Source organism: Lissotriton vulgaris, chromosome 6 (assembly GCF_964263255.1).
Source record: "Lissotriton vulgaris chromosome 6, aLisVul1.2, whole genome shotgun sequence".
Taxonomy (NCBI): Eukaryota; Metazoa; Chordata; class Amphibia; order Caudata; family Salamandridae; genus Lissotriton; species Lissotriton vulgaris.
This window is the reverse complement of record NC_141694.1, coordinates 930655088-930674413: the sequence shown is the minus strand read 5'-3', so window position 1 is coordinate 930674413 and position 19326 is coordinate 930655088. Positions and strand designations below refer to the sequence as shown.

Sequence of the window (19326 nt, the reverse complement as noted above, 5' to 3'; positions counted from 1 at the left end):
TAATACAATTTCACATCGGCACAGCATAGGCCCACCTTACACAGGGAAGATCTGCATTTCATGAAAGATATGCTAGGGAGTAGGATACCCAGGGGTCTAGTTTGCCCACAAGAAAGTAGAGATCTGGGCCTTGAGATCAACAGAGAAAGCCGGTGGCAATGGCTAAGGAAAGTGTTGTAGCACATAAAAACCTGGGAGGGCTACCATTTTAAGGAGAGCGCCCCTGCCCACGATTGAGAGAGGCAGTTTTGACCTTTCCCCCATGTCTCTCAGTGTTCTGTCAACCAGCGGGCGCTATCACATATTATAAATTGGCCGCTCAAAATACCTTACATTGGCTTTTATGATAAAGACTCTTTCCACACCCCATACAACCCACCCAAGTATTAAAACTAGAAATATACTTTAAATAGTAAAAAGTTTTAAAAAGCACTGAAAAACGGCCACAGAAATACATACAAAAAAGGTAATCAAGAGTGTTTCATGTCAGGAAAATAATTGGGAGAAATCACAGCTCAAAGGACACAAAAAACAAATATTTTTTAATATGGATGTGCCCTAGAGTTCTCGAACAGATATTTTGTCTATCAGGATCAGCAGTTCTAAAACGACCGAAAATCGGGTTAATGAGGTAATGGCAAATTATTGTCATAAAATTGGCACAGTGTTTAATACTTTTAAATTCAGCTATCTTCCCAATGTTTCGGAGAGGGCTCACGCTTATGGATGCTTGCCAGAGTATTTGAACTAATTGATTAGAGAATTACAAACAAAATATATCAACATACAGATATTTTTGAAAAATGTCATTGCTATTTAAAGAACTTTCTCTAATATGATTTGGGTATGCTGTGAATTTGTTACTGGATAGGAGCATCACAAGAAATTGCATTTTTATATTGCTTTATTTGTATAAGGTAAGCAAGCAAAATCATCCCACTGAATTACCTCTACCGGGACAAAATTCCTCTTTCATCTCCCGTTTCTCTTCACTAAAAAATGTAGCCATCTGAAGCAACAGACAATGAAAAGTAGTTTGCTTTTTATTAAAAGCTTTTAAGAAAATTGTTTTGTTATATCTAATACTGACAGCTGACCTGTTTAAAATATATGTTGCAATCCAATCAATTAAATTGATTAATGATTATATTTTACGGGACTATCAGTGTCACTGTCACATCCAACATGTCAGCTACCAGGTTTTGCAACATGTGGCATGACTCACAATTGGCTGGTAGACATTCTCTCTGACAGTGACAAGGAATTGCCACATTTACCAAGGTAGCAGCTGAAAATGAACCATAATGATTTCTCTTAATAAAAGTACCTACATTTTACACTTAACGTCATGCTTTCATGTTATAGGCGCAGCAGGTTTCCTGTTCTCTACCAAGGTGAACAGGACTATTTGTAGCAAAGTAGGTGAATCGCCAAGGAAGGAAACTCATGGGCTTTGGCAGAAAATCCACCAATACTCTTCACCATTTGTGAACTGTCTATCACTACATATTGGCAACAGAAAATCACCACAAATGTGAGGGTATATTGTCAGTGTATATATATATTTTTTTCTGCCATGACGTTTTGGTAACAAGGGAAGGTCCTAACATGTTAAGGGACCATACCTACCTTTCCATGCTAGTTGGATAACAATTCCATAGCTATATTTTATTGAGTTAACTTTGCCATACATGGTGACAAATTAGCCACTCCATCTAGAGTGGCTAATTCACCATAAAACATGGCAGAGGTGGCTAGTTTTAAACTAGCGGACTAGTTTAATTCGGCAATGCAAGAGGAATTACTGCTAACCAAATATAAATTGTGTATGGTATGGGAGGTTAGGGTGAGCTCATTATTGAAGAAGTAGTTGGCTAATGCTTATAAATGAGGCACAGCTAAATATTTACTAATAGCTCTTTTGAGACAACACTAATGCACACTGCAATAATATGGAATAGTATGCTACCAGAGATGCTTTGAACTTTAGACGATAGACCATTTTGAACATCTGCCTGTGGGATATCTGCTTCTGACCTGCTTTGTATTTTCTTCTTGGAGGCGGAGCATATGGGTAGCTACTGGCTTCTTCAACTACAACGGTATTTAATTCTATATGCTGGAACATGTACATTACATGGGGTGTTACCATTTACCCTGCTTCTACTTGGGTGGTAATTCAAGCCCTGACCAATGTCATCTGTGTGCATGGACATTGGGCTTATAATTACACTGATGATAGTTTGAAATGATCAGCGTTTTTTGGAAATGAGGCAGGTTGACTACTTTGCAGTGTAAATGTCTCCATTAGGGAAGCATGGCTGAAGTATACGCTAACTTCTATGTTACAAAGTTTATAAAAGTAACAAAAATCAAATTTAAATGTTAACTTCTGAATTTGCCAGAGCCCTAAGAATCTCCGCTCGGAGTACAATAGCCATATTGGATATAGTTACTATGGTGTTACACTGGCAATATTGGTCATCAGTAGCCTCTAAAGCAGGGCAGTACTCCGTAGGTCAATTTGTTCCTTTTGTGTGCTGCTGTTTACTTAGACATCCCATCCCTCAAACAGGAGGATATCAAGTTCACATTGTACTGAGAAAGGCTTTACGAGGATACTTACTAATGAGACTTACCTCTGATTGCAGCAGGTTGTCTTCGTTGTTTAATAGCACACTGTTGCGCACATCAAAACGTGTTGGGGGCTCCAGATAAACCCCACATGAAGCACAAAAGTGAGCATACGGATGGTTGCTTGCACTGCATTTGGAGCAGGTGAGGTAGCTTATGGATGGACCAGGCTAAAAAGAATGAAATTATTTAAGATTGTTAATAACCTTGCAACAAAAGGATTATTCACACATTTAAAAGAGGGTGTGCTAAATATTGAAAAATATAGAGGCCAAGGAAAAGATAATTTTTGTCGCGTAATATTTTGAGGAAGCGTGCTCCTATAAACAAAAAACTACTGCTACTTAGGGGGTAGGCCAGCAACAATCCATAGACCAGTAAATAAGCAAATCAGTTGTTGCTTTCGAAAATATTCTAAAAATGTTGTATTAAGCACATATAATGGCAGAGAGACAAGGTGAACACTTATTTGGTAGATAATGTAATACACATATGCATTGTAATTGTGTTGTTGTTCTTGCTTGCTACCTAGTTCTTCAGGGTGCTATTTGAGGACTCTGCTATAAGTGTAAATAAATGTAAGTCAATTTCTGATGAAACAGGCTATTGTAAGCTATTAGGACCCTCTCATGAATGAAATACCTATCACCTAGCTAAAGGAACCCACATTTAAAAAAAATGCGAAGTGATTATTCAACCATAAAACGTGTTTTTAAATTGTTTATTAGTTAGTGCAATATTGCTTAGCTAGTGCAATGTTAGTTTTGTTTTCCAAAACTATAACAATGAAGCTCTTGCCTGATCCACTAAATTATCATACAGCCCTACAAAATCATCAATAAAACTAAAATATTTCTACAGACCATGGCTTGCTTTGATATTTTTTATGTCTTTATATTTATATGTCTTGATGCATTGTGGATAATACAACAGCCAAAGTTGTTTTAGTTCATGTTTAAAAGTAACATATGGGGGCCGTGACCAAGCGGCAAGAAGTGTTGCCACTTTCTTCTGAGCTCCATGTGGTCATAGAGCTAAGAATTCAAATGGCTCCTGCTTATAATCACTTCTCCAGTACCACTTACCACCCATTCATTTCTAAGGGTTACTGTTCCCACTAGGTAAGCTAAAATATAATTTTGAATAAGACTTTAAGTTTTTTTTTGTGTGAAAATAGTCTCTAGCCGCCTTTTTGTTGAAGTGCATTGCGGTGTCTGGAGAAGTAATGCCCATACTTGTGATGATTCTTCCATTTCTTTCATCATCCATTCACTCCTGAGAATTTCTATTCCCTTGTGGTGAGCTGCATTGCAATTTTGAATAAAATATTGTCTCTGAATATTATCTCTATTGACCTGCAATATTTCAGCCACCTTCTAAATATTTAAATAACTACATTATTTCACTGTAAATATTCTCATTTTCAAGTGAGAGATTCTTTTTGTTCTTTTCTTCACTTTGACTCTTATTATCCTTACATGGGCAGAACTCAACATTCTACAAGATTTGTGCAGTTAAAATCTGCCTTTGGCAAAATGACTTCGGAATCTCATTTGACCACGTAATCTGAAGTCTGCTCCTCTGAAACCAAACAAAAAAAGACTAAAAAAATATCCCCCATCTCATATTGCTTTATCAAATAATTCAGTTTTAGAATCAATCTTAGATATACTCAGGGAACTGCAGTCGTTTACGTTTGTTACTAATACTAAATTGCAGCAAATTTAGCACCGATGGGTATTGATGGAAAACAGACTGACTAAACTGGAATTACAAATGAACCAAATGCATGATATATCAATCAAGATTACCAATATATAGAGAGAGATAATCCAACTTCAAAAACACTCTGAAGAGTTAGAAAACGGCAACTGAAGCAATACCTTTCACTTAAATGGTCTACCAGAGAAACTGGAAGGCAGACACGTTCTCTTTCTGGAAGTCTTGTCTACCAGATCCGCTGGTTATTCTTAAATCTCTTTTCATGCCCTAAACTTAACCCATCTTCAAAGCCAGAGGGGGTATAATGTTATTTCTAAACTATACTCATCTATTATGAGTGGTTAAGGCTTCAAAACAGAAGAGAAAGTTAACATCTGGTCAAAACGTATACATTTCTATTGATCTATTAATAGCCAGGGAGCAAAAAAACGGGGGAAGCCCTAGTCAACCTACTTCACAAGGGCGAGTAAGTAGGAGAAGAAAAGAGATGAGAAGCAGGGACAGATACAAATATATATTGTTTTCAATCCTTAAGGAAATACACAGCTGTGTGCCTACAACCACATTGACCGGCAGCGTGGAGTCAATGAACATAAGCAAGTTTACACAGCTTCAATGCCTACAACCTAGGGGCTGGCAGCGATGTCTGGATTGTTTTAACAAACCTATCTACAATAGGAAAACAAATCTAAGCTATCAGGAACACATTTAAGAAAGGAAAGAAAACCCCTTCCTCCCACCGCTAAAAAGAAAAGGAAATGGTCCTGCACCGGTCATGAGTTAACAAGCATTTATGCCTTACACCTTAATCTGTCAGGCTTCTTTTCAGATGTGAGCCACTACGTGAGAGCCACTGTTACATGCTTTACCTCAGGGATCCGGTGCAGTATTTGTAGGTATTTGGGGAATGTCACCTCCCTCAATTCTTTTGACAGCAACTGGATGAAAGAGGTCCACAATTCTGCATAGGTCTCGTCCTTATGGTCCTGAACCAAAGAGAGGCGCTGCATGGCGAGAGTCAGCCACAGTCTATATAGCCGGGCCGTGTGGTCTGGGACATTCATGGTGCCCCATTGCGCAAGGATTGTTAGTCGTGCCGCTAGCAGTGCAAGTGCCTCCTGCCCACCCTTCAGTGAGCGTAAGGGAAATGTCAGCGCTTTGATAGCCCCAGAAGTGTATATGCCGGGAAGTGTGGGATCTCTGTATCAAACGCCTTTTCAATGTCATTCAACACCCCCTCCCAGAAGCGACCCAGCTTTAGGCAATGCCAAAGTAAATGCACTAGAGAGCCAGAGAGACCACATCCCCTCCAACACTCCTCAGTATGATTTTTGTCCCAGCTGAGAATGCGGGCCGGTGTGCGGTACCAGTAGGATAGGACTTTGTATGCCGATTCGGCCCGCTGTGTTTTGTGCCATATGGTGCGCTCTAAAATGAATGTTCTCCCATTCTTTGTCTGACAGGGCCCTTCCCTACTCCTCCTCCCAATGCAACTGTCCCTTTGTTGCCCCCCCCCCCCTTTACTCCCAGTGGCAAGCATGGTGTACAGCTCTGAAATCAGAAGATACTTATCATCTTTTTTGCATACTAACTTTTTTCAAAGGAAGTGAGCTGCTGAGAAGCCTTCGCTAGATAGGTCTTGGAAGTGACCCAGAGCCTAAGTTGTAAATAATGGAAGTCATCGGATTGAGGTAGGTCATAGTCTAGTCTAGTCTCAGTTATTCATATGGGATTATGCCTTCTAGATCAAACAACGAACCCACCCTCTTACACCCTGCTTCTCTCCATCTCTGAAAGACCTGTGATTTGACGACTGAAGGGAAGTCGGGGTTGTCCACTATTGGGGACATCGGAGAGGAGAATGTTGTAAGGCCCCTCCTTAGTGCTACAGTGTCCCATACTTTCAGTGTCGTAGCTATAACTGGGGAAGAGTAGCGACCCCAGGCCCTCAGTTTATGAGGGAGCCATACCTCCCTCCAGATATTTGCTCCAGTTACTGCCTGATCCATGAAGATCCAGTGCTTTTCGGAGAGCGGTCGATTCCACTCCACAATATAGCGGAGGCGGGAGGCTTGCAAATACCTGTGCACCAACGGTAGGTCCATTCCTCCTTTCTGCTTGGACTGCGTCATTTGGGATATAGGTAATCACACCTTCTTCCCTCTCCAAACAAATTTGTTTATTGCTAGTTGGATAGTGTGCATAGCTTTCAGTGGAGGGACCAAAGGTAGTGTCTGAAAGATATATAGAATCTGTGGCAGCACCGTCATCTTTACCGCTGCTATATGCCCAAACCAGGCCAGCTTTAGTCTTGACCAACCGTCCAGGGCTTTCGCCGTTTGGTCCACCAGCGCCAAGTAATTCAGCGCCAGCGTCCTAGACAGAGTCGGAGCCAGGTGGATACCCAGGTAAGTTATCGGTTGCTTTACCCACTGCAGAGGGAATCTCTCCCTTAAAATCTCTTCATGCGCCTGGGGGGAATATAGGTTAGGAACCTGTGATTTGCTCATGTTTACTTTAAATCCAGAGTCTTTCCCGAAGGCCTCTAGCTCGTTCAGCAGGGCGGGCAGGGAAGTAAGTGGTTCTGCGAGTGATAAAAGTGGGCTGTCCGCTTAGAGACTTATCTTGTGTATGTCACCCCCGAATCGTAGCCCCCCTATCTGTGGGTGGTCTCGATATGTTGGGCAAGGGGCTCTATGTATAGAGTGAAGAGGAGGGGCGAAAGTGGGCATCCCGCCCTTATGCCCCGTACTACTGTGAATGGATCCGAAGACAACCCATTCACCCTGACAAATGCCCGAATGGACTGGTATATGCATCGGACCCATTTTATAAAGTGCTCACTGAAGCCAAAGCCGAGTGTGTCAAAAAGATAACTCCATCATACTCTGTCGAATGCTTTCTCTGGGTCTATTGACATTAATAAGGTCTCTTTGTGGGATCTCTGTACAATATCCATAAGGTGTAGGCGTCGCTTAGTGTTATTACCTTCCTGGCATGTGGGGATGAATCCCGCTTGGTCGGGGTCGATCAGGCCCGCCATCAACTGGTTCAATCGAGCCGCTAATATCCCAGCAAAGATCTTTGCGTCTAGATTAAGCAGTGACATTGGGCGGCATGAATGGCATGCGCTAGGGTCTTTATGAGGTTTGAGAATCACCGAGATTGACGCTTCTGCCATGGAATCGGTGACTGCACACTTTCCAAAAAGGAGTTGAATAGACGCGCCAGCAGAGGCGCCAACTCCACACAGAAGGTTTTATAAAACAGAGCTGGATACCTGTCGGGACACAGGGCTTTATTAAATTTCAGCCAAGTGATGGATGAAATAACTTCCACAGGGCGTATTGGGTCGTCGAGTTTGCTCGCCAGAGCCTCAGTGAACTTACGTGCCTCCAGATATGCGTGAGCTTCTTGCTGCTATGCTTGATCTTCAGCATATAAAGATTGGTAAAACTGTCTAAAGATTTCTACTATCTGAGAGTACGAGTGCACATCCTCACCCGAAGATTTCTTGATCAACGGTATTGCCGCCGCCATTGCCATAGCTCTGAGCCTTAGAGCAAGCAATCTCCCACATCTGTCACTGCTCAGGTAGAATTTGTGTTGTAGGCGGAGTAGGACGTATTCCACCCTATCTAAGTCAAGACGTTTTAGGAGGAGCCTCTTCTTTTCCAGTTCTCTACATACCCTTGGTGCACCTGTGCGCTTATGGATAGTCTCTCACTCTTTAACCTCTTGCTCTATGTTCTGTCAGGTTTACCAGCATCTTCTATTGTCAGTGGATGATACAGCCATAAATTCACCCCTCGTTACCAATTTCAATGTCTCCCAAATCGCAGCCAGTGATGTGTCTTCACTATCATTGTGCTGTAAATATTCTACTATTTTTGTGCATATCTCCTTCACTGTGTTTGGGGTTGCAGCAGGCCTTCTCTTAGACGCCATCGTGTGAATTTATGTCGAGCATCATCTGGTTGAACAGTGACTGTGATCAGTGCATGATCCAACAGGAATCTTGGCTCAATAGTTGCCTCCCTCGCCCTAGGCAGAAGCGCTGTGGTGTATTCCTATATTCCCAATAGGCTCTGCGGATTGGAATAATATATCCTATAGATGTGATGTAGGACTTAGGTCTAATAGGTATCTATCGAATATATTAGATTTAATTGTGAGTGCCAGCTAGCTCAGAGGTCACTAGAAACTTTCTCGAATAAACAAGAAGGGATTCGTTTCTGACAACCGCATAAACATGACAACTTTGTTTCCCCAAGATAAAACGTATCTTCAGAGTCGTGGAAACAATAGATAGATATTTTACTCAGTCATTCGTGCATGCTATTTTTATCAGAGGTGCAGAGAAATAGAGAGACTGGCGTTTTCAATAAAAGTATTTATTGAACAGTCTTCTTTCTCATGCAGAAGAAATGAACTGCTACAATCGTAATACTGGGTGTAAAGTATAATGCGTACAGCAAGAAGAATATTATAAAATAGTACTGTAAAAGCATGGTATGGTTTCTAAGCCATAAAATACATACCTAAATAAATAAATACTAAAACATACTCACCTGGTGCTTCTAAAATACGCCTACCCCGATGTACCTAACCTAAGTCTAGTATGAGGGAAGAAAGAAGTGAGGTGTAGCATAAGTTTAGTATTCTTTGCCAAGAATCTATCCAAGATTTCTCTTAGGTTCTAATCAGCTCCATACCTTGGTTTAGAATGAAGGAGGTCTGGTATCTCCCTGTCTCAGGACTCGATTTCCCAACACCCCGCAAGGGGAGCTTGGAAACAATGGAGCTGGATTTCTCGGCAAGAGAAAAGACAGCGTCTCGCTCAGTGCGTCAGCTGGAGGGTCGGCTTCCTTCGGCACTTGCTGTAGAGAGCTGTGTCGGGCAAAAAGATAGTCGAACTGCTCCAAACCACTGTGTGTTTGCTAGGGCACGGTTGGGCATATTTATGCCTTGAAGGTGCAGAGTTTAACGTAACGTTGGACATCATAACGTCATCAAAGAATCGTAGTTCTTTGAAAACTCCATGAGTTCTTGGACAAATCAATTTTCAAGCAAGGTGAAGTCCCTAACTGCTGAAGCCGAGTTTTCCAAGAAATCGTTGTGGCTTTTCGGAACTAGTGGAAGTATCCATGCCTGTATTTGGACTGCATGGGCTATGTCAAAATATGGATATGATTTCTATGCCTATATAAGGGCACGGTGATTTACACCTCTATAAGGGCATGAATCGGGAAAATTACACTAGGGTCCTAAAATGCTATACAACACCCACTCCACTTTTTTATGTTCGACATTACTAAATTTAAGCACTAAACATATCTAAAGTCTGTGTATACAATCCCACCCAAAAATACACAAAAGGCATTTGAAATGATTGCACACGAAAAAAGAGTATTTGTACTGTACGCATTTGAGAGCAAGGATTTCATTTTAAGCATATAGTATGATATTGGCAATGCTAACTGAATGAATCATGAAAAAAATTACATTTATGAAATTACTATTAAAATACAGAAGAAAAAAGGTCGAGACCATCTCATAGCACAATATATAAACTGGTTTGGTTTGTGAATAAGGTCAATATCATTTCTAGGAAGTATTCAAATAATTCTTGTTCTCTAAGAATAGCTCTACTTTAAGCAGATTACTTTGTGCCAAAGTTCAATTTTGGAAAAAAGTCAAATCAAATCGTAGAAAAAGAGAGTTCCAAAGATAGAAGTTCTTTTTCTTTGTTTTGAAAAATAAAGGTCGAATTCAAAGTTGATAGAACGCTGTGTGCTAATTTCAAAAGTTATTCTTGGTGTCAGGAGAAAACATGAAATCTTCTAAGCTGGCAAAGAAATTGTCTACCACAGTAGGTGAAAGTTGAACCACTTCATTAAGTAGATCAATCGTACACAGATGAGAAGCATCGCCGTCAGCGTCAGTCGCATTAGCAATGTTCACAGTAGATGGTACCTGTGTGCCTGTTGGTCCATGTATCTCACCCTCAACTGGAAATGCTGGTGAGACCTCAATGAATGCGGTCATCAGGATTGGTAGCCGTTGGGGACAACACAATGCATGAGCCGTTACCGAACCAAGCATAGCGTCAACATCCGTTGTCTGTGCTGATGGAAGTGTCAGACAAATATCCAACACGCATTCCTCTCCACAAAGCAGGCATCGTAGAACAGGTAAGATGCAATCTTGCCAGATTGGTCTGAATGACAGGAGCCCTGTGGCATTCAGATCTCTCAAACAAGCCAAGCCAAGAATCTGTGTAATGTGCTCACGATACTGCATTGCCAGAAGAGTGTTCTCCATGGTAATCTGGGTATCGCTGGTGACTGGACGTGCCACATTGGAGCATCCGGACCAAAATTATACTTTTGTTGCTAATTTTTGCCTTTTGATTCTTGTACTACTGGCCTTTGAATTTGGATATTGGAACCCAACCGGGTAGGAATTATCACCGGTTCAGGGATTATAGCTACAGTCGATTGAGACTTGAGCCCTGAAGAGTCGGAGATTATTTGTCTCAGACGAAACATGTGTCGGCTGGCTTTTTTCTGTGCCAACCCACATTAAAATAACAGAAGAAGTCACAACTGGATATTGTTTTCATTATCTCAAATACGTTTACACACTGTACAAATTTGATTATATGTGTGCATAGGTCTATTGTAAATTGTTTGTGTGGTTAGTTTTAATCACAAGTAAAGGGTTTATAGGGTCACCCCTTTCCTGTTAACACCATTACATTTAGAACTGTGTCGGACTGACTACTGGAACTCTGGCTGAGCGCCTCTAACTCCTCTATACTAAAACCCTAAAATCCTAGTTACAAGACAAGTTGTCTAGTGAACAGTGTCATTCAAGAAAATTATTTGTTCTGGGATGATGCAGGCTCTGAATAAGGCTTCTAAACCTTGCACCTACCAGTCTTTTGTGCCCCAGACAATTTTCGTCTCAATGTTGTCTTTCCAAAAGTCAAAACCTAATGTGGACAATTGAGCATAAAAGGCCTCAGAATAAATGTGCTTAGTATTAGTCAACATACTTTTCATTCCTGTCTTATTAACATTTTTAAAGTAAAATGTTTCTAGATTTGTGACATTGAAACCTGAGAAGTATGGACATTTTTCATAGAATGTTTTTGAGCTACCCTTTGGTGGCGTTGGACAATGTTCTCAATAATTGTAAGTAAAAATATTTCTAGGGTTTGCAGATTTGTGCAAATAATGATTAACATAATGATTAAAACAATTCATTTGTTCATAATCTGATGAACCTTCTAAGTATTCATGTTTTGTAAATTTTGCTGACATTTCTAAGTCTGCCATCATGTTATTAACAGTCTCAAAGTCCCAATCATCAGAAAATGTGCTGGGTGAAACAAAGTCACTCAAAGAAACCTTAAATTGGTGTGGAATCTTCAACAGCTCTACAGGACCATAAATGTCATAATCAGTTCTGTCCCAGGCTATACCACCAGGTAGAGGAACGGCTGTGATGTTTACTGATGACAGGTCTCTTGGTTCATGATGAGATGATTTGTATTTGTGTGGCTTCAGGAGCAAGTTGATGTTCTTACTTGCTGTGTCCATTTTACTATATTTTCCATCAATCAGTTTTCCCAAACTTAAAACAAGAATGAGCCAAAGTAGGAGAAAAAGTACACCTAACACAATCCAAAATTCAACCCATGGTGAAACCAGATATGTATTTGCAAGCTGGTGAAAAAGTTCTGTTACTTATTCCTTGAAAGTTTTATTTTGCTGGCGTTGTTTCAGGTTCACTGGGATCTTCAGAAAACGTATCAAAGTTGATAAAATAGCCAGAGGCAGTTCTGTCAATTGTTGGTATTGCATCAGGATTATTTGAAATCACTGGAGCTACTTGATCCCTTGTCATATTAGTATAGTCAGATGCTATATCATTGTAGACAGGAGTGTCTTGACGAACTGTTATTTGGGTCTCAAGAGGCACAAGTTCCAGGGCTTTGTTACATAGTCCTTCTTTTCGCACTGCAGATTCTTCAAAGGTGATGAGTCTCTCAGTTTGAACCTCTTGGATAGTAGCCAGATTTGGTCGTCTGCTACATCTTTGGAGTCCACTGGGCCTACTACTAATTATCGGCCACATGATGTGGTTTCACCAGGTCGATTGATACGAACCGGTTGTCCTTTCTTCCAGCAAGGGGCGGCAGTAACACTGCTCTTGATCCGTGAATTGCTAGCACAGGTACTGGTTTTCTGTAAGAAGGCCCAAATTCCTTCTTATCCGAGATTCTTTCTCTGACTAGATCCCAAATCTTTGGAATCCAGACAGGTCTTGCTGGGACAGGTGGTTTTTCTTCAGTGGTCATTGGCTTCTGTAATGTGTTGCTTAGACTTCTTCGTGTTTCATTTAAGTCCTGCAAAACAGCCAAACGGTCTTTGATATCAAAGGGTTTTTGTTCTACCACTGAAGTATGACGATCGAGGTCTTCGACAATCATTCTAGTACCAAAAAGGATTTCATATTGAGTGATTCCACCCAGAGAATTTCTTGGCAGATTATTTAAACTACGTTGGACACTTATTAGGTGTTTGACCCACCCGTCACCCGAGCCTAATACCCTCGCTGTTATAGATTGCTTTATGTCCCGGTTTTTTCTTTCCACTACCGAATTTCCATCAGGATGGAATGGACTTGAGTACAGCAATACAACACCCAGATTGGCCATGGCCTCCTTGTAAGCTTTGGAGCTCAACGCAGGACACTGGTCAGAATGTAGCATGCAGATTGCGTATGTGCCGATAAAGACTTGCAAATATTTTATAACAGTTCGGGCGTCAGCCGAGCGCTGGGGCCACATCCAAATGAATTATGAGCAAGAAGCCACTGCTACCATGATATATTTATAGTTACCATCCCTCTGTAAGGGACCACAGTGATCCAGGTAAACACATGCTAATGGTTTATCTGAAAATTAGAAGGGGCGTCTGCGCCAGGCGTTTCACTGTCAAAACTTTCATTTTCTGGCAAATTTCACATTCCAAAACAAAGTTTCGGGTCTGTTTCCTCATGCGTGGCCACCAGTATCTTTGCTTTAATAATGACACTGTGGCGGAAACATCTGCGTCTGCAGAGGCAAGTCCTTCATGTGCTGCTAAGATTGGTCCTAATCTATGTTCCATGTTTGGAATTACTCTATCCCCCACTCCAGGGATTCGAGCAAAAGGAACATTATTTGCATCAGTTATATCGGAGTATTTGAGTGGAAAGCCTTTCGGAAGTATTTTACCACTTTCTTTTATTACAGAATAAAGACTGAATGCTGAGTGTATGAATGTGTATGTATGAGGCAATGGTGAGAGTGATTTAGATGTGTTCTCTGTATGGTATGTTTTTATTGTTCATATTTGTATTGTCAATGAAATTAATGTATTGCTGTTTATGAGAAATGAATATGATGAATTTAAAAGGAGAAAAAAGTATATAAACTATTTTGTAAAAAGAATATAAAAGAAAAAATAAAAGTCAAATATAAAAATAACAAAATTGGTTGCCATGTTTTGAAGGACTTTTCTAAAAATTGAAACTGTGACATTTGTAAAGTAATTAAGGCCACGTGGGAACTATTCTTGGCCAGTCTTGTTCAGCCAGAAGAATGTCATAACTCTCAGAGAGTTTCTCCTAAAAGAGTGCTCTTATTTTTCTAGTTATGTCCCCCTCTATCCTTAGAGTTACTTCATATAACTTATGGGGTTCACTAACCCTTGTATTGGCAGTTTCAACTTGAATGTATTCATTCAAGTCCACTGTCTCCAGATGATCCTTCAGGATCTTGCGAGCTATGGTAACTTCTGCTGCGCTGTCCAGCATTGTCTGAGCCCACTCCCCGTTCTTGAGTTGTGTCCTCAAGATCCTCGGCATGTCTGATTTTTAGACGTGCTACCTTCTTTTTGGTGAATTGAGTTTTCTTATTTTTTGGAACGTGTTGATCGTCTTTGGACTTCACGCGTTCTTCCTTGTGTTCTGATCGTCCTCTTCTTTCCGAGTTCTGTGAGGAAGTCTGAAAGGTACGAGAGGAACGTGTATCAGTATCTTGATATCTATCAGGTTTTCTCAAATTATCCCTGTTTCTGAGGTTATACCTCTTTTCAGTGGGCTCCTTTTGAGGAGACCTACATCTGGATTGAGAACGCTTTTCTTTAGGAAGTGTCTGTTTAGTGTTTTCCCACTTCTTTTTAGGAGTAGTGAGAGTGTTTTTAATAAAAACCTTTTCAGGATTTTCTGTTAGTTGGGGTTTTACTGGTTTCCCACTCAAACTAACTGTAATAAATGAGCCACTCTTGTGATTTTGGCACCCTATGATGACCCTCACCACTACCATTTTAATTGATTTTAGTGTGTTCCTTATTGTAGGATGGTCCTGCATTTGCCTCCTTCTCTTCTGTTCTGTAATCTTGCTGTCTTTCAGTGGGAGCTGTTACTGAGTGGAACAGTCTTGCCAAGAGCAGAGCGTGTGGCGTGCATTTGAACGTGTGTAGTTGTGTAGGAATGTGTAATTGGTGAGAATTATGAGTTCTTACTATTGGCTTTGACCATTCTGTTTTCTGACTTTATCTTGCTTAATGGCAGGGCTTGCCTATTGGCTTTGGCATAATCTTATGCCATCTTGCATTAGTGGCCTATGCTTAAGCGACTCCATCTTCTGAGCCTTTCTGCACTCTGCATGCTAGTAGAAACCGTTTCTTATCAGAGGAATGTACAGGCTCCTTCTCAAAGTCATAGCAAAAGCCTGATCAACCATGCTGTCTCCTTGGCACAGAGTGGTACGGAATCTGATGAGAAAAGGAGGCGAGGCTTGCTAGAAGCTTCAACCAATGTTTCCACTTGCATTAAAAAAGGGAGCCTCCACTGGTCTGGTGGAAGTGGAAGTTTGGGAGTTTGGATTCCGAGTGAGGTCAGACTTGTCTATCTCGGATTGAACCCTGATTGCTGAGCTCTGATCCCCGGCTGTCTGAAGACTTCCCCCGGCCAGAAGTGGGCAATGTATGCATCAGGTGATGTATTGAGTTTTGTGATTATTGCCATTGTGATGTGAGCCAGTGGCTGGATCGTTTGAGGTGTTTTCTTTGTGGTGTGGGAGGTACATATCCAGAGTGATCCTCTACTCTGTATATTTATCTTTCTTGCAGGACGTCCAGTTTATCTTATCTTATATCAGTTATTGCTTGTTTATTAATCAGTATAATTATTGATTCATGCCTTTAGATTATAAGTTTGCTACATATATTTGAATCTAATACATTTGGTATCTGAGACAGCCTTTGTTTAGAGAGTATTATGTAATAAACCCCAAGCCTTATTCTAAAAGTGATAGTCTTTGCATTTTGCTAAATAAAACTCCTTTTCAAAAGGTGCTGTTTGTTTTGTGTTACAGTCTTCCTGTGCCTGGGGTGGTAATACATGCTTAAAAGTGTATATCATTCAAAAGTGTATATATTTGCCTCCCAGGTGGGAGTGCAGTGATTGGGTGTGGCTTATTGGTGAGAAGCCACATTCAAAAAAAATTTCTCTTCCTAGTTCTTCCTAGGATTTTTCTATTATTCTGGCCAGTGCATACGGTTGATCAGTTACATCAAGTTATTTTCGTTTTTGGCGGATCCCCACGGATGCTGCTTCACCTTTAATATTAGCTAATGTTATAGCTGAGACCTGTTTGAAATCCTTCAGTAACTTCGTAAAGAGATTTAAAGCAGGCTCTACCCTGTATTCATTTTGAATCTGTTACCGCCATAGACAGAACACCATGTGTTTTTGTGTAGATTGCAGCAAAGACTGTACACCAAGTGTCACAGTCCTCCAGGTGTGGTGCGATCCCCATTGGTAAACAGATTGTTAGAATCCTGTGTTTCTCATGAGGTATACTATTGGGAAATACTGCCTCGATTTGAGTAATTTTTTGAGCTAACCAGAATGGAATTTGATCCCTGTTTGTGGGTGATTTACCAATGATCGATTGTATAGTCTGTGGTGTAATTTTGTTTGTGTTCCCCTGATGAGGGGTGTGCTGTGGAATCCTTATAGCAGGTTGGACTGTTAGAGTCAGCATGACATATTGAACCAATTGTCTATGTATTTTAATTAATTGTTTTAGCTGAGCTAATAGTTCTACATCTGTCATTCTTTCAATGTCAGGATGGGGTGTATAGCTGGCTAGTACCGTCCATGTTGCTCCTGGTCTACCTAGTGGACCGATCCTGGTAATGTGATTTTGATGTTGTAGGGCGCCTTTAAACCAGAGCGCATGCTCTTGGTATGTTAATGGAATTTCAATATCCTCGAAAGGAGTGTATTCCGCTGGAGGTACCTCTATCTCGTAGAAGTGGAACACGTGTGTTTTTGGATTTGCTTCAGGAAAGATAATCCATGAATAGAATACCTCTGTCCGCCGATATTCATGTGCCTCTATGACAAAAATTACCCTACCACCTCTTGATGATAGGCCATTTTGTATAAGCTTTATAGCAATGGTTTTCCGTACGTTTTCTGGGATGATTATAGCATCTGCATTGGTTTCTTGGAAACCTGTAAGGTTAAAACGCGGTTGGTTTGCATTTACTGCATCTCCACCATTTTCTTCGTCACTCATTTTGTTGACTGAAAGTTTGCGGTGCAAGTTTCAAGGGAACAAAGATAAGGTGCACAATATTTTGGAACACTGTATTCTTCAACGTTGAACAAACCAAAAACTAATAAACAGGATTGTCGTCCTGCTCAGTAATGGTGGATATATTATCCTTTTTACCCACTCCAGACGTCTATTGGAGTATTTTACGGGAAAAGGGGGTCTCTGTGAAAAGCACAAATGAGTTACTCCAGTATCTAGCGTTAAATTAGTGCCTTACCAAATGTTGGGCGCCATGTAGTGTAGTTCCTATATTCCCAATAGGCTCTGCTCATTGGAATAATATATCCTATAGATGTGACGTAGGACTTAGGTCTACTAGGTCTCTATCGAATATATTAGACTTAATTGTGAGTGCCAGCTAGCTCAGAGGTCACTAGAAACGTTCTTGAATTCACAAGAAGGGATTAGTTTCTGACAACCGCATAAACATAACAACTTTGTTTCCCCAAGATAAAACGTATCTTCTGAGTCGTGGAAATAATAGATAGATATTTTACTCAGTCCTTCGTGCATGCTTTGTTTCATCAGAGGTGCAGAGAAATAGAGAGACGGGCGTTTTCAATAAAAGTATTTATTGAACAGTCTTCTTTCTCATGCAGAAGAAATGAACTGCTACAATCGTAATACTGGCTGTAAAGTATAATGCGTACAGCAAGAAGAGTATTATAAAATAGTACTGTAAAAGCATGGTATGATTTCTAAGACATAAAATACATACATACATAAATAAATAAATAAATAAATAAATACTAAAACGTACTCAACTGGTGCTTCTAAAATACGCCTACCCCAATGTACCTAACCTAAGTCTAGTAAGAGGGAAGAAGTAAGTGAGGTGTAGCATAAGTTTAGTATTCTTTGCCAAGAATCTATCCAAGATTTCTCTTAGGGTCTAATTAGCTCCGTACTTTAGTTTGGAATGAAGAAGGTCAGGCTCAGGAATCGATTTCCCAGAAACCCGCAAGGGTAGCTTGGAAGCACTGGAGCTGGATTTCTCGGCAGGAGAAAAGACAGCGTCTCTTTCAGTGCGTCTACTGGAGGGTCAGCTTCCTTCGGCACATGCTGTAGCAGGATGCGTCAGGCAAGTAGATAGTCCAATTGCTCCAAACCACTGTGTGTTTGCTAGGGCAAGTGTGGGCTATTTATACCTTGAAGGTGCTGAGTTTGACGTAAAGTTGGACATAATAACGTCATCAAAGAATCATAGTTCTTTGAAAACTCCATGTGTTCTTGGACAAATCAATATTCAAGCAAGGGGTAGTCCCTAACTGCTGAAGCTGAGTTTTCCAAGAAATCGTTGTAGCTTTTCGGAACTAGTGGAAGTATCCATGCCTGTATTTGGATTGCATGGGCTATGTCTAAATATGGTTATGATTTCTATGCCTATATAAGGACAAGGTGATTTATTCCTATATAAGGGCATGAATCGGAAAAATTACACTAGGGTCCTAAAATGCTATACAACACCCACTCCACTTTATTATGTTCGACATTACTAAATTTAAGCACTAAAACATATCTAAAGCCTGTGTATACAATCCCACCCAAAATTACATAAAATGCATTTGAAATGGTTGCACACGAAAAATGAGTATTTGTACTGTACGTATTTGAGAACAATGATTTCATTTTAAGCATATAGTATGATATTGGCAATGCTAACTGAATGAATCATGAAAATTACATTTATGAAATGGCTCTTAAAATACAGAAGAAAAAAGGTTGAGACCATCTCATAGCACAATATATAAACTGGTTTAGTTTGTGGATAAGGTCAATATTATTTCTAGGAAGTATTCAAAGAATTCTTGTTCTCTAAGAATAGTTCTACTACTAGTTTGACGTAAAGTTGGACATAATAATTTCATCAAAGAATCGCAGTTCTTTGAAAACTCCACGAGTTCTTGGACAAATCTATATTCAAGCAAGGGGAAGTCCCTAACTGCTGAAGCCGAGTTTTCCAAGAAATCGTTGTGGCTTTTTGGAACTAGTGGAAGTATCCATGCCTGTATTTGGACTGCATGGGCTATGTCTAAATATGGTTATGAGTTCTATGACTATATAAGGACAAGGTGATTTATACCTATATAAGGGCATGAATTGGGAAAATTATACTAGGGTCTCAAAATGCTATACAACAGTGGAGGCCATGAAGTGGTTAAGACGTGTGTAAGATTTGTGTGCAGCCGAGTAGTGTGTGCAGTCTCGTGTCTCTGGGTGTTGTTGGCGCCAGACATCGTGTAACCCATTTTTTCCAACCACTGTCTATCCTCCGGTGAGAGGCC

At 40.4% G+C, this 19326-nt stretch overlaps 1 protein-coding gene across 1 annotated transcript in view; it reads right to left on the bottom strand.

Moving 5' to 3' along the window:
- The window catches only part of DZANK1 (double zinc ribbon and ankyrin repeat domains 1), a 1079146-nt gene that overhangs the window by 510648 nt on the left and 549172 nt on the right, over positions 1-19326 (bottom strand). Inside the window, exon 12 of the mRNA XM_086926915.1 lies at positions 2640-2804. Coding sequence (XP_086783041.1) covers positions 2640-2804 — 165 coding nt within the window. The remainder of the gene's footprint in view (positions 1-2639; positions 2805-19326) is intronic.